This window comes from Salvelinus alpinus, chromosome 6 (genome assembly GCF_045679555.1).
Source record: "Salvelinus alpinus chromosome 6, SLU_Salpinus.1, whole genome shotgun sequence".
NCBI lineage: Eukaryota > Metazoa > Chordata > Actinopteri > Salmoniformes > Salmonidae > Salvelinus > Salvelinus alpinus.
Window position 1 is genome coordinate 36,110,454 of NC_092091.1, and position 16,234 is coordinate 36,126,687.

The 16,234-nt window shown below is 41.2% G+C and overlaps 1 protein-coding gene across 1 annotated transcript; it reads right to left on the reverse strand.

The window, feature by feature from the left end:
• Positions 1 to 3,386: 3,386 nt before the first annotated feature.
• On the reverse strand, positions 3,387 to 8,243 carry LOC139578642 (glutamine synthetase-like). Its single transcript, XM_071406512.1, has 7 exons — positions 8,079 to 8,243; positions 7,268 to 7,456; positions 6,448 to 6,609; positions 6,093 to 6,239; positions 5,819 to 5,946; positions 4,436 to 4,635; positions 3,387 to 4,212 (listed from the first exon to the last, which is right to left on the reverse strand). The coding sequence occupies exons 2-7, from the start codon at positions 7,431 to 7,433 to the stop codon at positions 3,894 to 3,896; spliced, it is 1,122 nt and encodes a 373-aa protein (XP_071262613.1). The 5' UTR covers positions 7,434 to 7,456; positions 8,079 to 8,243; the 3' UTR covers positions 3,387 to 3,893.
• Between the last annotated feature and the right edge of the window lie 7,991 nt (positions 8,244 to 16,234).

The window sequence follows — 16,234 nt, forward strand, 5'->3', positions numbered from 1 at the left end:
ATACCCTCGTAAAACTGACTATCCTACCGATCCTTGACTTCGGCGATGTCATTTACAAAATAGCCTCCAACACTCTACTCAGCAAATTGGATGCAGTCTATCACAGTGCCATACGTTTTGTCACCAAAAGCCCCATATACTACCCACCACTGCGACCTGTATGCTCTCGTTGGCTAGCCCTCGCTTCATATTCATCGCCAAACCCACCCACTGGCTCCAGGTCATCTATAAGTCTTGGAGCTCTATAAGCCCCACCTTATCTCAGCTCACTGGTCACCATAGCAGCACCCACCCGTAGCATGCGCTCCAGCAGGTATATTTCACTGGTCACCCCCAAAGCCAATTCCTCGTTTGGCCGCCTTCCCTTCCAGTTTTCTGCTGCCAATGACTGGAATGAACTGCAAACATCACTGAAGCTGGAGACTCATATCTCCCTCACTAACTTTAAGCACCAGCTGTCAGAGCAGCTCACAGATCATATATTGTAATTATTTTGCCACTATGGCCTATTTATTGCCTTACCTCCCTTACCCTACCTCATTCGCACACACTGTATATAGACTTTTTCTATTGTATTATTGACTGTATGTTTGTTTATTCCATGTGTAACTCTGTTGTTGTTTGTGTCGCACTGCTTTGATTTATCTTGGCCAGGTCGCAGTTGCAAATGAGAACTTGTTCTCAATTAGCCTACCTGTTTAAATAAAGGTGAAATATATATATATATTTTTTTTAAATAAAAATAATCGGTCGACCTCTAGTCTGAGAGTCCTTTAGTTGTCTTTTGGCAATCTCCAAGTGAGCTGTCATGTGCCTTTTACTGGGGAGTGGCTTCCGTCTGGAAAGGACTGATTGGTGGAGTGCTACAGAGATGGTTGTCCTTCTGGAAGTTTCTCCCATCTCCACATGGGAACTCTAGAGCTCTGTCAGTGACCATCGGGTTCTTTGTCACCTCCCTGACCTAGGCCCTTTTCTCCCGATTGCTCAGTTTCACCAGGCGGCCAGCTCTAGGAAGAGTCTTGGTGGTTCCAAACTTCTTCCATTTAAGAATGATGGAGGCCACTGTGTTCCTGGGGACCTCCAATGCTGCAGAATTGTTTTGGTACCCTTCCCCAGATCTGTGCCTCAACACAATCCTGTCTTGGAGCTCTACAGACAATTCCTTCGACCTCATGGCTTGGTTTTTCTCTGACATGCACTGTCACATGTGAGAACTCTATTGACAGGTTTGTATGCCAGCAGTGTACCACCCTGCATCCCACTGCTGGCTTGCTACTGAAGCTAACCAGGGTTGGTCCTGGTCAGTCCCTGGATGGTAGACCAGATGGAAGTGGTGTTGGAGGGCCAGTAGGAGGCACTCTTTCCTCTGGTCTAAAAAAGATCCCAATGCCCCAGGGTAGGGTGTCACTGCCCTGACACTGCCCTGTGTAGGGTGCCATATTTCAAATGGGACATTAAACAGGTGTCCTGACTCTCTGATGTCATTAAAGATTATATGGCACTTATCGTAGGGGTGTTAACCCTAGTGTCCTAGCTAAAATTCCCAAGCTGTCCCTCATACCATCAGTCACCAAATCATCCCCAGCTTACAATTGGCTCACTCATCCCTCTCCCCTGTAACTATTCCCCAAGTTGTTGCTGTAAATGAGAATGTGTTCAGTCAAGTTACTTGCTAAAATAATGGTAAAATAAAAAAATTGTACCTTTCCAAATCATGTCCAAACAATTGAATTTACTGCAGTTGGACTCCAATCAAGTTGTAGAAACATTTCAAGGATGATCAATGGGAACAGGATGCACCTGAGCTCAATTTTGAGTCTGAATACTTATGCAAATAAGGATTTATTTTAATATTTACATTTGCAAAGATTTCTAAAAACCTGTTTTTGCTTTGTCATTATGCGGTAGTGTGTAGATTGATGAGAATTGTTATTTAATCAACTTTAGGATAAGGCTGTAACGTAACAAAATGTGGAAAAAGGGAAGGGGTCAGAATACTTTCCGAATGCACTGTAGGTATAGATGCTGCGTTCAACATGACAAATTTGAACGATAATCCAACTCGGTATTCGAAGTCGGAAACTCGGTTATCTTTCTAGAATTCCAACTTTCCGACCTGAAGATCAGTGACGTCATTATCCGACCTCGATTTCCCAGTTGTCTTATATCAGATGTATGACAAACATATCAACAACCTTCCAGTAGGTATAGTGATAAATAGCATACTGGAAATATTCACATCAGCCCTATGTAATGTCTAAACTTACAAATATGATTAAAACACTTGCACCTGGATAAGTATCTTTAAATCTAAACCAAGGGAGAGACAGTTTGAAAGAGGTTTCCACTGTGGCTGGTTTCCAGGTTTCCTTGCCTTGCAGCCTTTAGGGTGGCTCAGGAACAGGCAGGCACACCTCCCTTTGTGACTGCCTGTCTGCAGAACTAGGCTAAAGGTCCCAAAACAGACACGTACTTGCCAAGTGTGTCGTCATCTACAAGAGCAGAACGTGATTGGATGGATGTTGGAAGCTCTCTCAGTATACTAATAATTGGTTGTGCAATTCCTTGTGTGGCTATTGTGATTTGTGCCAAAGCTTCTCTGGAAATATGCAAAAACCTGAGAAGAATGTGTGGTCAGGCTATTGTCTTCAGATACTTCCTCCCTCACTGAATCTTCACCGTTTGAAATACAGATAAAGTTAAATTGATACCTATTCAAGTGAAAATTAAGTCTGGTCTGTGCCATCATGAGTATTCAGTATGCATCAATCTCAATTCAATTGTTAAACACTCAATATACAAGTTTTCCTACAGTAAGTTATTAGGCCAATTTCATTCAGTCTCATGAAACTAGTAAATTCAAGATGCCCTAAAAGATCTGACCAGCTGAGTGAAGAGGACAGGAGGGAAATGATATACTCGTACTTTCATCACGTCATTGATTGATCCAAGGTTATGCTCCTGATTAAGTCTAAATTGAGAAGTACATGTCCTCAGTGTTGATCTGACAAGGTTACCTTTACAGTAAAGTCTTACAGAATATTGCGCATAAACCAAAATGTAGCTCTGTGCCCTCGCTTCTGCTTTGCCTGGTCTTTGGGGATCTAGTCCAGGTTACAGTAAAGCAACGTTTAAAGGGCAATCAGCTGTTGCTACAGCTGTTTTTGTACTTAATTTGTACCCATTGATTATTGAAGATTAAATTAAAAGGCCTCATGAGATTAGTTCAACTGTCATACCCCATCAGAACCCAAAATAAGCTTGTTTTACTCAGTAAAATTGCCTCAATATTGTAAACTATCATTTTGATATCATGGATGGCCAGTTATTGCATCCATAAATGTGATATAAAATATACTATTAAAGTCAAACAAGAAAGATTATGGTAAAATTAGATTTTTTTTTATGTTACAAAAAAGACAGAACCGGTCACTTGCAATATAAGTTCCATAGCTGGCCACTAGAACAGTATACAAATCCTTAAGAGACGCGCCCCCCACAAAATCTACAGCATCTTGGTTAGTAAATCATGTTAAACAATATTATGAGTAGCAAATTGATACACATAACTAGAAGTAGACCTATACATATAAATGTTTTCTCCCTCCAACAGACATCTGTCTGGAATTGTTAAGTCCATAGCATCAATTAAAAAGGGCAATGTTGGAAGTGATCAAAAGGTAGGGGTCTACTCTACCCTGAACACAGACTGCAGAATGTACTGAAGATTCTCCCATGAAAAGGGTTAAAAAGCAAGCCATACATGGATGGTCAAGACTTGCAATATGCAAGGGGTTTACAAAGCCACAGACAAAACAGTACTTGGAATGACACTTGAGATGTAGCTCAATAGGACAGGAGGGGGATTATTTCAGACCAAAAGAGTATCTAGTTCATTTGCTGTATTCTTTAGGCTCCTCCCCCTCTTCACTGAGCAAACATGTGCGTATCAGAGCTTCCGTGACTGCATATGGGTCGCAGTTAGCAGATGGGCGGCGGTCCTCGAAGTAGCCCTTCTTGTCCTGACCCACCGAGCGGGGTATGCGGATGCTGGCGCCGCGGTTTGCCACGCCGGCTGAGAACTCGTGGATGTTGGACGTTTCGTGGTGACCGGTCAAGCGCCGGGCGTTGTCCAGCCCCCCTTTGGGGTCGTAGGCACGGATGTGGTAGCGGTGTCTCCTTCCCAACTTCTCAATCGAATCTTCGATGCCCCTGTGTGGATAGAAGACAGAAGGGTTTTAATCCACTGCTAAAGAGACTTGAGACTTAACCTTATGAGGCTGGTTTCCCAGGTTGGATTAAGCTTAGTCTTCAACTAAGAACCATTATCAATGGAGAATTGCCATTTGTCTAGGCCTAGGCTTACTATGGGTAGAGGAAAACCAGCCCTAAAAATAGAGCAGTGGGTTTACAGCACAATTGAATCCATGTCTACCTCAATCCACCATCTTCTCTCATCTCCTTGGTGCTGAAGTTTGTATGGCAGCCAGCGCCGTTCCAATTCCCAGGGATGGGCTTGGGGTCGAATGAGGCCACCACGCCAAAGTCTTCACACACCCGGTGGAGGATAAACCGAGCAGCCCAGAGGTGGTCACCCATGTTGATACCTTCACATGGCCCAACCTGGAACTCCCACTGGAAGACAATAGGAGTTAGAGATGATGGTTTTGAATATTTACAGAGTTTCATGGACACATATTTAGCCTAATCCTGCACGAAGAATCTAATTCTAGGACTATGCTTAATGTGTATACTGAACAAAAATATAAATGCAACATGTAAAAAATGATCCAAGAACTTCCAATTTGCAGAAAAAGCTTATTTCTCAAATTGTGCACATTTGTTTACATCCCTGTTAGTGAGCATTTCTCTTTTGCCAAGATAATATGCCACACTTGTCAGGTGGATGGGTTAAGAAGCTGATTAAACAGCATGATCATTACACAGGTGCAACCTTGTGCTGGTGACAATAAAAGGCCACTAAAATGTGCAGTTGTCACAACAATGCCACAGATGTCTCAAGTTTTGTGGGAACGTGCAATTGGCATGGTAACTGCAGGAATGCCAACCAGAGCTGTTGCCAGATAATTTAATGTTAATTTTTCTACCATAAGTCACCACCATCGTTTTAGAGATTTGGCAGTACGTCCAACCGCAGACCGCTTGTACGGCGTCGTGTTGGCGAGCAGTTTGCTGATGTCAACGTTGTGAACAGTGCCCCATGGTGACAGTGAGATTATGGTACGGGCAGGCATAAGCTACGAACACAATTGCATTTTATCGATGGAAATTTGAATGCACAGATACCTATCCCAAGGCTCATTCTCATGCCATTCATCCGCCGCCATCATCTCATGTTTCAGCATGATAATGCACGGTCCCTTGTTGAAAGGATCTGTACACAATTCCTGGAAGCTGAAAATATCCCATTTCTTCCAGGACCTGCATAGTCAGACATGTCACCCATTGTGCATTTTTAGGATGCTCTGGATGGAGGTGTACGACAGCATGTTCCACTTACCGCCAATATACAGCAACTTCACACAGCCATTGAAGAGGAGTGGGACAACATTCCACAATCAACAGCCTGATCAACTATGCGAAGAAGTGTCGCTCTGCATGAGGCAAATGGTGGTCACAAGATACTGACATGTTTTCTGATCCACACACTTTTTTTTTTATAAAGGTATCTGTATTCCCGCTCATGTGAAATCCATAGATTAGGGCCTCGTTTATTTAAATTGACCGATTTCCTTATATGAACTAAAACGTTGCATTTATATTTTTGTTCGGTATAATAGTCAAAAGTGGTTCTTACCTGAGCTGGCATGACTTCAGCGTTGGTGCCACAGATCATAACCCCAGCATAAAGACAAGCTCTATAGTGGGCTTCTACGACGTCTCTACCATACGCCTTGTCTGCTCCCACACCACAGTAGTAGGGCCCTGCTCAAAAACGCTGCATCATCAGGCTCAACAGTTTAAACGCTAAACATTTAATACTCTAATTGAATATACCGACCGAAAGTTGCCATGGATAAAATCTGCTAATGAATGTCATTTTATATTTAAACTTAACATCTCAAACTAACCTTGTGGACCAGGGAAGCCATTGGAAGGCCAGCCAAAGGGATGTCCGTCTGTTCCCAGGATGGTGTACTCCTGTTCCATGCCAAACCACGGCACCTGGTTCTCTACCATCTCCATGATCTTCTTACACATCAGCCTGAGGTTAGTTTCTGGAGGGCAACAAACATTGTATTGGTCATTCAAACCATTTCTGCTACACTGAGCCAATGGGGCCTGGGTTCAATAAGGCTGGGCCATGTTCAGCAGGCATGAAAAGGAAGAAAACAGGGTGGGATTATCCAAATGTATCCAATTAAGTTAAAATGTTTGAGCTCCTATGAATATGACCCCCAATGTCACTTTACTGCTTAGGCTTACCTGTAGGCTTGCGGTTGTATTTGAGCACTTCACACAGGACCAGTTTGTTGGGGTCTTTCCTGAAGGGGTCTCTGAACATGGCAGCAGGGATAAGGTACATATCGCTGTTGGAGCCCTCCGATTGGTACGTACTGGAACCATCAAAGTTCCACTCTGGGAGATCTGAAGGAGAGAGGGAGGGATCCGTGCGATAAGAGCAACTCAGGGATTCAAGTACCCATTAGGTTCAGGGTTTTTAGTCAAAGCAACCCGTATTTTTGAATTTATGCTGTATTAGAAAAGCAACTGTTGGCGCTTTTTGAGCAATGTGTTACAAGGGTGTAACCAGTCTCATCTATATTCATTTAGAAAATAGTTTCCGCCACTCCGAACCCCTCGCCCCCCAAAATAGTAATTTCTGTCGAGATGCGCCTTTAAGATCAGCGCAACAAGTTCCAAATCTTCCTCAGCTTCTCATCAGATTGAGAGAGAAAACACCAAGGTAACTAGTTTTCTTGCAATCCTTGAAGTGTAGCCAACCCTATTAATATAAGCATTTAATCATTGTTTGGGTTAATATAGAATTGGCTGGTGATGCCATTGAGATCAAGAGAAAATTAAACTGTCCACAATTGTCAGATGAGTTTCAGAAGAGAATGTAATAAAATGTTGTGCATTTTGGAGAAGTGTCCACAAGTAAATCAGAAAGGACCTTCTCACTCAACAAAAATAATCCCCCCCACAGCTGAAAAAACATTAGGGGAAACACTGGGTGTAGCACAAAAGTTTACTACCCATTTCTCCAGGCATAGATCAATGTAAATCAAGTGTCAGATCTTACCATCAATGGTCTTGGGTTCAGAATCCAGGGTTCTGGTCTTGCAGCGGAGCCCCTCTCCAGTCCCATCTATCCAGATGTACATGGCCTGGACCTTGTCTCCCTGAGGAAGGTCCATAAACTGCTGCTTCACAGTTTTACTCAAACTGGCACTCTCTGACGTGGCCATTTTTCAATGAGCGCCTGGAAAACCTTGGAACAAAGAGCAATCATTTGGAATCCACTTGAAGCATTTGATTCTTAGAATTGAGCCATTTGAGGTCTACAACTATTGTATTATGCCCACCCAGTGATTTATAGTAATAGTTGCTCTACTCAAAACGTCGTAACAAAAAACGAAAATATTTCAAAACTAATGTTTTGTAAGTTTGCCTAATTACTATTGCACAAACGTGTGATATGAGAACGCAATCAACATCCTGCAATATAGACTTAAATCTATGAACGTTTTCCACAAGAGAAAACAGTCCGGGTTACAATAAAGCACGTACGCGAGCATGCTGCTATGACAGTTTACAATAGGTTACAATACTGATGCCTGTTTACGCCTGGTTACGATTATGGAAAATAAAAGCGCAATGGTTTCTGTCACCAGGTTATGATAGTCAAACACGTCTGGCATGCACTATCCATACATGGCACATAATCAACAACAATAATAAATAACTCATAGAAATGCAATTCACCACAATTCGGCTAAGAGGTGCGAAACTACAAAGAGAAACGGCACACCAATTAGTCAATATGATGAAAATACACAATGTAATTGTCGTAGTAGCTCCTAGAACTTTTAAAATAATTTAGGAATAATTACCTTATATCAAGTAAGGAATTAGGATCAAAAGCCTGGTACAGCCTTCTGTAAATGTTCTGTATAATTCCAAATGTTTTTGTTTCATTCTCTACCACAAAATTTGTCCTAACGGTTCCATTTATAAAAGGGAGATATGACCCACTCGCCCCAGATTGGCTAGAAAGGAACGTGATCCCTTCGTGATCAGGTGATGGGGAGTTCATGGTTTGCGTTCATTGGTCGTCTGGAAAAATGTGGAGTTTCATTCAATAGCCTGGCTAAAATCCTTCCAAACAAGTATTTATTTCAAGACTCTACTCTTTGTTTGCTAAATGAATGATAACTATCCTTACCAAAACCTAAAATACGTTTCTTTATTTGAACAGTATGATAATTTGTTTAAAAAATATGAAACGGGGAAAAAGATTATGCATGGGATAATTTCTATAATATGGTAATTATAAAGAACGACGATGAAGTAAAATACGCCCCCTGACGAAATGAAAGCTGCATATTCCTAGAATCAATTATGTTGTGGTGGCTCTAAAGAACAAATGTTCCTAAATGATTAAAAATAAGACCATGATGCTCTTTGACTGTTCTTTGCCTTCTATTGACTAAAATATGGACGTTCTGTACTATTTTATTGTTATTGTTATGATGAAGAAACGAGAGTGAAAAAAATACAGCCTACCGATTTACAAGCCAATTAATCAACAACGTAATGAATTGTAACAATTCATTTAGGTTTACGTTACGATTTTGTGATTAAATTATTACGTCATTGGTGATATAGAGTGTCTGTATGTGAAACGACATAGCTGAATAAAGGCACAGTCTGCCTAGTAGACAACCTGCGTTTTTGAGGTATTGTAGAATGAACGAATAAAAATGACCAACAACTCATCAATACTGAAACCATCTGGTATGTTCTGCATAATAATACAGTAGACAAAATACTATAATACCGGTAGGCCTGCACAATGCCATTCCTTAGGCCTACATTATTTGCTGAAGCCTAACATGACCCACTTAACATGATAAAATGTAGGCCTATGTTTTTTTTCATCAACACCACAACTTGTTCACATTTGTATCTATTTAAGGTGGAGATGATGACCAACTGTCAGATCTTCTGAAAAATGACGTTTTCGTGGATTTCTTTAACACGTTTCTGAACCTACCGGTGAGCCCCTTCTGCGATATAAAATAGAACACATCTCTTTCACAGAATTTAGAATAGAATATAACTGAACAGAATATATCTTTCACAGAATTTATACTAGAACATAACTGAGTAGAATAAAATAACTGTCACAGAATGTATGTCACATTTCAATCTGTTTTCTGCCTAGGTGTTTGGTCAAACTCCTCTCTTCTTTCTGTTGGACAACAAATGGTTAACTTGTCCTGAGCTACTTCAAGGCCAGGTAGATAATCCAAAACCTAACCAATGGCGCCCCCCTGTGGTTCATTTATGAAACAGGACTCGCTGCTATTATTTTTTAAATTTGAACCATAGGGTTCAAATAGAGTTCAAAACAGAACTTTTAATCACATAACAATGAGAAAGACAATACAAATGAATTTCTTCATTTAAAAAAAAAAGTCAATAGGCCTGGGTATTTTTTATTTAATATTGTAGCGACCTTAACTGAACACCTATCAACCTCAGCGAGAGGTTCAGACCACTTGTCACAAAGGTTAAGGTGTTGGCTTAATAGTTGCTAGACCTGTGTTCGAGTCCTGGTCAGGGCTACCCCCTGAATTTGTTATACCTTGTTAAAATTTTATGATTTATATGCTATTCTTATTTTTGACATAACAGGAGGTGAACAGAGGAGGATTTCAGAAGTGGTTGACTGCTCATCGCTTCACCTTGTTCAAGGAAACAGAGTTGTTCCATTACTACACTCTCTGTAAAGAATTCTTGGAGTTCTCAAACCATCATTCAGAAGGTAATCCGATTAGTTATATATATATATATTTTGCAGTATGATAGCGGCACTGTAAAACTAAAGCATAGAGAAACGTGAAAGGGAAGGAACCATAGTTTTGGTCAGTGTTTCCCTGTTGACTCTTATTAGTGATGAACATCTAAATGGTATAAAAGCACCCTTTACCTGTTGAAAGTGACAAAGTATGGGGAGGGTTTCTAAGTACAAATATTTGGGTTAAGGGTACAATGAGCGATATACATGGAAAGATCATTTCATAAATGTTGAAACAAAGCGTAAGAAGGTGGTGAATCATATGCGCTCGGTCTCTGGTTATGAATGGGGTGCTGACAGACAATCGTTGATGGATATTTATAGAGCTCTGCTTAGGATGACACTTGATTACGGGTGTATAGTTTATGGAAGCGGCGAAGACTTGGCTTCAGAGGCTGGACAGAATCCAGTATATAGCTTTAAGGATATGTATTGGGGGATTTAAATCAACATATGTATGTGACTTACTAGTGGAGGCAGGTGAGATGCCTTTGGATATACGACGTAAAAGATGGTCATTAGCTTGTTCGGTTAGGTTGAAAGGCTGTGAGGTTGACCATCCCACTGCTACTGTTCTAGATGACTGTTGGGAATACTAGTGGGCAGTGGTTTTGGTTGGACAGTTGGAAGCTTGTTGATGAGAGTGGTTGGAGGTTGGCCCTTCTGTGGTGATAGAGGATGTTCCTCCATGGTTACTCCCAGATCCTGTTGATCTAACCTTGGTAGCAAAAAGGAAAGATTGGTCAGAAGTCACTGGTTGACAATTACATTGGTAGAAGTTTTTATCCTTTTTTTTTTTACCACTTTTCACAATGCATCCAAAGACCCAGATAGTGGGCGCACAGGAGCAGGTGTTTACATTCCTGAATTTGATGTGCAAATATGTAGAAGACTAAAAGATATATTCAGTTTGAATTGTTGGCGATAGTAGTTGCCCTCCAGTGGGTGAAGGACATACAACCTGTTTGAATTATAGTATGCTCAGATTCTCTGTCTGTATTGAATAGTTTATCATCTGGTAAATCGAATAGGAGTGACCTACTATTGGAAGTATTCATGTTATGATGGATAATTGAGAGACTGGGTGTAGTAGGGAGATTAGGCTGGGTCGCAGCACTTCCGGGTGTGAAAGGGAAGGAAAATGTAGACGAGTTAGCCAAAAGCTTTGAAACAAGATATAATTGATATGATGCCCTCCAAAGAAAGGTTGGTGGACCAAGATTCAAGGGTCAGATTAGGAAGGAAGAGGTGGTGTTTTCTTGATTGCGCTTAGGACATTGTACATTGAATTCATCATTATATCTGGTTGGCAAGCATGTGAATGGTTTGTGTCTGAAGTGTATGGTTGAGGAAACAGTGGAGCATGTGTTATATTGTTGTAAGTATGTTGAAGAGAGGGAAGGATGGAAGTGTATGGTCATTGAGGTTGGATGGGGTTGGGGGTGTTCAGAAGGGATTTGGGGGAGGGTCTATTAGAAGTTAGTAGGGCTCGTTTTTATTTTCTCAGTAGTACGGAGTTAGGTAGGAGGATTTAGAAATGTTGTAAACTGCGATTGACCACACACTCCACCGCAGTAGGTGGCGGCATGCACCTTTAACGTTTGTTTGCTGACCGCCATTATATCATAGAAGAAGAAGAAAGTATTTGTCTTGAAGGCCCTGTGTGGAGTTTGTGTTGTTACTGTAGTCTATTTGTGTGAGAGCAACTACTTTGTGACCGTGCAGTTCTGACAACGTTTTTGGGGTGTGGTCGAGAGTTTTCAGGGAAGTTGGTTGCAGATTATTCCATGTGTTTGGCTTCAGGGTTGTTTTGTGTAACTCAGTCATCAAAAATTATAGTCATCTGAGGCTGTGAAAGCACTGTAATACTTTAGGATTGTCAGTCCTATTTAGTGAAAGTAAGATCAAAGACGCCTTTAATGTAATCCTGTTAATGTTGTGTACTGTTAATGTAAGGGGCTCATTACAGCTGTAAATGTGAGTTCAATGTGTTAGAATAAGAAAATAACAAAAAATGCGGTAAACTGCTGTTACCTCATGCTGACATGATTAAAAGTTAAGTAAACAGTACCATCCCGCTGGCGTTTAAGCTTACATTATAAACTCATAGAAAGAGTAACCCATTTGTTAACTCGTGCTGACATGATTAACTGTCAGGTTAACAGCAGTTTGCAGTATTTTTTTATTCTAACACACTCAAACTCAAACTTTTTTGTTATTTCCCATGGGCTTTGCCCGAATGCCCCCTAGTGGCTGGAATACAACTGTATTGAGCCCCTTACATTAAAGGAGAAGTTTACCCAAAATACAGAAACTCCTGAGTGATTCCAATCATTTAAACTAATTCAGTGGAGTTCGCCCTCTCTCTAGTGCTGTACTGAAACAGCTGTAAAAACGGGTCACGTGACGTTGCTGGATGCAAGCCTCTCTGCTCTGTTGCCGGTGAATTTATGATTAAAAAATCCGCAAAGTGTTGACAAATTAGTTGTTTTATTGGAAGCGTACAGCTGAATTAGCAATCTTTTTACAAATGGTTTTGAGTCAGAAAATGTGTACTTTTCCACCTAAAATATTTGCTATTATTTTATATTATTACTCTATGTAGCCTACTGCCACAGCAGCGGAGATAGCAACTGCACATTGGGGGGGTAGGCGAAAGTTGATAGAGTTAGGCTCAGGTAAAATTTGTTATGAAAAGTGGAAAAAGACATGACAGCAAGAGCAAGTTGGTGTTCGGTCCCTGGCTGCACTATATACAGGAAAACAATGGAAGAAGGCCCCAAATGTAACTGTTTTCCGATAAAAGATAGAGATGCAGAAGATGGTTAGTAGTAATTTGAAATAGTAAATATGATAGCAGCCGACCTTGCATCGCTGCATGTGTGTAGCAACCACTTCAGCGACGATGCATATGAGCGAGATATGCAGTCGGAAATTATGGGGGCAGAAAACCGAAGGATACTAAAATATACAGCTATTGCTACTGTACTTTTCCAAAGACTTGATCTGGCGCAGTGCCGATATACAAAGGCACGCTTAAAAAGAGAAAGCAACGAAGCAAGGGTGCGTAGGTACAGTATGTAGCTTAGCCTGATCTTTGAAGTTTGAGGTGTTCTTATTGTGTTATTACCTTTGCACCATATCAAAAGCAATCTGACTGCACATCATCATCATTGCGTTGATCCATTTTTGTAAGAATTGTAGTCACACATTCAAATTATCTGCAACACAAACATTCCTCATCTGTCGGCATTGGAGCGCAATTGCCTCAACTGCACCACCAGTCTATGTTGATCCTGGGGATGGGTTGGGGCTGTGGTCTAGCTGTTGCTACAGCTTCGGTGGCTAGAGTGGCCGCAGTGGCCATCTAAAGCTCAATTTTCCTAAATTCTTCGTCTGAATACTCAGGCTCAAATAAATATGTTTCGAAGACACCATCGGTGCCCCTCCAGTAGTGGCGACCCGTCATTCAGTGCAGGTGGGGCTCTGTTTTGAGATCCACATTTTTAGCAACAAAAACAAATCTAATAAAAATGTATATATATATTTTTTTTTGGGGGGGGGGCTTGCCTATTTTGCATGTTATTTTGGCATTAATATGTGTCACATATCAGTTTGCAAACAATGTAAAAAAAAAAATATATATATACAGTGGGGCAAAAAAGTATTTAGTCAGACACCAATTGTGCAAGTTCTCCCACTTAAAAAGATGAGAGAGGCCTGTAATCATAGGTACACTTCAACTATGACAGACAAAATTAGGGGAAAAAATCCAGAAAATCACATTGTAGGATTTTTAATGAATTTATTTGCAAATTATGGTGGAAAATAAGTATTTGGTCACCTACAAACAAGCAAGATTTCTGGCTCTCACAGACTTGTAACTTCTTCTTTAAGAGGCTCCTCTGTCCTCCACTCGTTACCTGTATTAATGGCACCTGTTTGAACTTGTTATCAGTATAAAAGACACCTGTCCACAACCTCAAACAGTCACACTCCAAACTCCACTATGGCCAAGACCAAAGAGCTGTCAAAGGACACCAGAAACAAAATTGTAGACCTGCACCAGGCTGGGAAGACTGAATCTGCAATAGGTAAGCAGCTTGGTTTGAAGAAATCAACTGTGGGAGCAATTATTAGGAAATGGAAGACATACAAGACCACTGATAATCTCCCTCGATCTGGGGCTCCACGCAAGATCTCACCCCGTGGGGTCAAAATGATCACAAGAACGGTGAGCAAAAATCCCAGAACCACACGGGGGGACCTAGTGAATGACCTGCAGAGAGCTGGGACCAAAGTAACAAAGCCTACCATCAGTAACACACTACGCCGCCAGGGACTCAAATCCTGCAGTGCCAGACGTGTCCCCCTGCTTAAGCCAGTACATGTCCAGGCCCGTCTGAAGTTTGCCAGAGAGCATTTGGATGATCCAGAAGAAGATTGGGAGAATGTCATATGGTCAGATGAAACCAAAATATAACTTTTTGGTAAACTCAACTCGTCGTGTTTGGAGGACAAAGAATGCTGAGTTGCATCCAAAGAACACCATACCTACTGTGAAGCATGGGGGTGGAAACATCATGCTTTGGGGCTGTTTTTCTGCAAAGGGACCAGGACGACTGATCCGTGTAAAGGAAAGAATGAATGGGGCCATGTATCGTGAGATTTTGAGTGAAAACCTCCTTCCATCAGCAAGGGCATTGAAGATGAAACGTGGCTGGGTCTTTCAGCATGACAATGATCACAAACATACCGCCCGGGCAACGAAGGAGTGGCTTCGTAAGAAGCATTTCAAGGTCCTGGAGTGGCCTAGCCAGTCTCCAGATCTCAACCCCATAGAAAATCTTTGGAGGGAGTTGAAAGTCCGTGTTGCCCAGCAACAGCCCCAAAACATCACTGCTCTAGAGGAGATCTGCATGGAGGAATGGGCCAAAATACCAGCAACAGTGTGTGAAAACCTTGTGAAGACTTACAGAAAACGTTTGACCTCTGTCATTGCCAACAAAGGGTATATAACAAAGTATTGAGAGAAACCTTTGTTATTGACCAAATACTTATTTTCCACCATAATTTGCAAATAAATTCATTTAAAATCCTACAATGTGATTTTCTGGATTTTTTTTCTCATTTTGTCTGTCATAGTTGAAGTGTACCTATGATGAAAATTACAGGCCTCTCATCTTTTTAAGTGGGAGAACTTGCACAATTGGTGGCTGACTAAATACTTTTTTGCCCCACTGTATGTCATTGAGTTAATAAAGCCGCATACAAACAAGGTCTCTTTTTTTTGTTTTCTTGATTAAGGTAGCTCAAAAATGCTGGTGTTTCAGCCTAGCTCAGTGATTTCTGTGGTGGTGGGGCAAGCCAGCAGAAAATAGGAGCACTGTGCTGTGATTGGCGCAGTGTTCTGTCACTCATGGGGACATTACATCACAGGCCAAGGCTAAGTCCTTAGTAAGGGTAGACATTGAATATTTAAGCCCTTTGGGTCCTGCCATAGAGTTACATTAGAAGAGCCCTTCCAAGAAAGCTCAAGGTCATTGGCCACAGATAAAATGACATCAAATCACATATGTACAGTAGCTTTGATTGGACGTCAACATGATGTCAACATCATACGTTCAAAATCTTAGCTAGCAGTCATCATCATGAATCAAGTCGACAATCTACTGGCAAATCCTTTTTAATTTGTGTCATATGAAGAGAAATAATGAAGAGAAATTATAGATAAAACGTATCGGTGCTCATCGACCATTGGACATAAACATTACATAACACGTTGGAAATCGCAAATTCAACAATGAGTGGTTTGGATGGAATCAGTGGCTAACTACAAGCAAACCACTAGCCTGCTATTCAGTGGAGTGGCTGTGTTCCCCCCCCCCCCCCCCCGAGTTCCCACCATAAATCCAGTGAATGCCAGACTTTTATGACAAAGTTTGAGGACAAAATTTACCCACAAAGGACATCAGCGCCACCTTCCTGTTTAAGTGAGTACAGCACCAAGTGAGTCCAAAAATGTTGTGTAACGTTATGCTGCTGCATAAACGATGTAATATGCAAGGGAGATATGTATACTGTAGCTAAGAATGTAATACTAAGTGTATGTTGTGTAGTAAGCTGTTCTGAATTCTGTCACTGTACATTTCAAAAGTGCTGAACAAATAGCTATATTGACTATGT

What these genes read in the sequence shown, in the direction of transcription:
- LOC139578642 (XM_071406512.1), bottom strand. Translation starts at nt 7,433, where the DNA reads ATGGCCACGTCAGAGAGTGCCAGTTTGAGTAAAACTGTGAAGCAGCAG. An exon ending in ATACAACCGCAAGCCTACAG is followed by an intron (nt 6,240 to 6,447) that starts GTAAGCCTAAGC and finishes GTTGCCCTCCAG; the next exon opens with AAACTAACCTCAGGCTGATG. An exon ending in CTGAAGTCATGCCAGCTCAG is followed by an intron (nt 4,636 to 5,818) that starts GTAAGAACCACT and finishes ATTGTCTTCCAG; the next exon opens with TGGGAGTTCCAGGTTGGGCC.